The 380-nt window shown below is 38.7% G+C and overlaps 1 protein-coding gene across 1 annotated transcript in view; it reads right to left on the bottom strand.

Moving 5' to 3' along the window:
• The window catches only part of LOC119592387, a 19,644-nt gene that overhangs the window by 10,047 nt on the left and 9,217 nt on the right, over positions 1-380 (bottom strand). Inside the window, exon 2 of the mRNA XM_037941208.1 lies at positions 210-283. Within this exon, the coding sequence (XP_037797136.1) occupies positions 210-277 (68 nt within the window). The 5' untranslated portion in view covers positions 278-283. The remainder of the gene's footprint in view (positions 1-209; positions 284-380) is intronic.

Genomic DNA, 380 nt, shown 5'->3' with positions numbered 1-380 from the left:
TATGGCGGGCAGACAGAATACCAATTCCTATATTCAAGATAGCGTCTGCCCTCAGGCGCTACCCGATCAGCGCTTTTTCCCAGATATTTTACCATGTGTTAGTTATCGCTGTGGGTTGTAGTCTTTGTACCAATAAAGATAACTGTGGTAATGATAATAGTAATAAGGACTTGTACGAATAAAAATATTATTTGATACTTATATATTACCTGAGGAATATTGCCACCACTACAAGTATTCCAACTGCATAAACTGCAAATCGATACGTCCTCATCATGAATAGCTGGAAGAAATTATTGAATAGTTATTAATCTGACAGATCTCTACGACAGCTAGCGAACACTACTGTGATGGTTGAGAGCTAGTAGGCCGAAATTCCG

This window comes from Penaeus monodon, chromosome 30 (genome assembly GCF_015228065.2).
Source record: "Penaeus monodon isolate SGIC_2016 chromosome 30, NSTDA_Pmon_1, whole genome shotgun sequence".
NCBI lineage: Eukaryota > Metazoa > Arthropoda > Malacostraca > Decapoda > Penaeidae > Penaeus > Penaeus monodon.
Note: the sequence above shows the minus strand (reverse complement) of the source record. Positions and strands in the feature narration are given on the sequence as shown.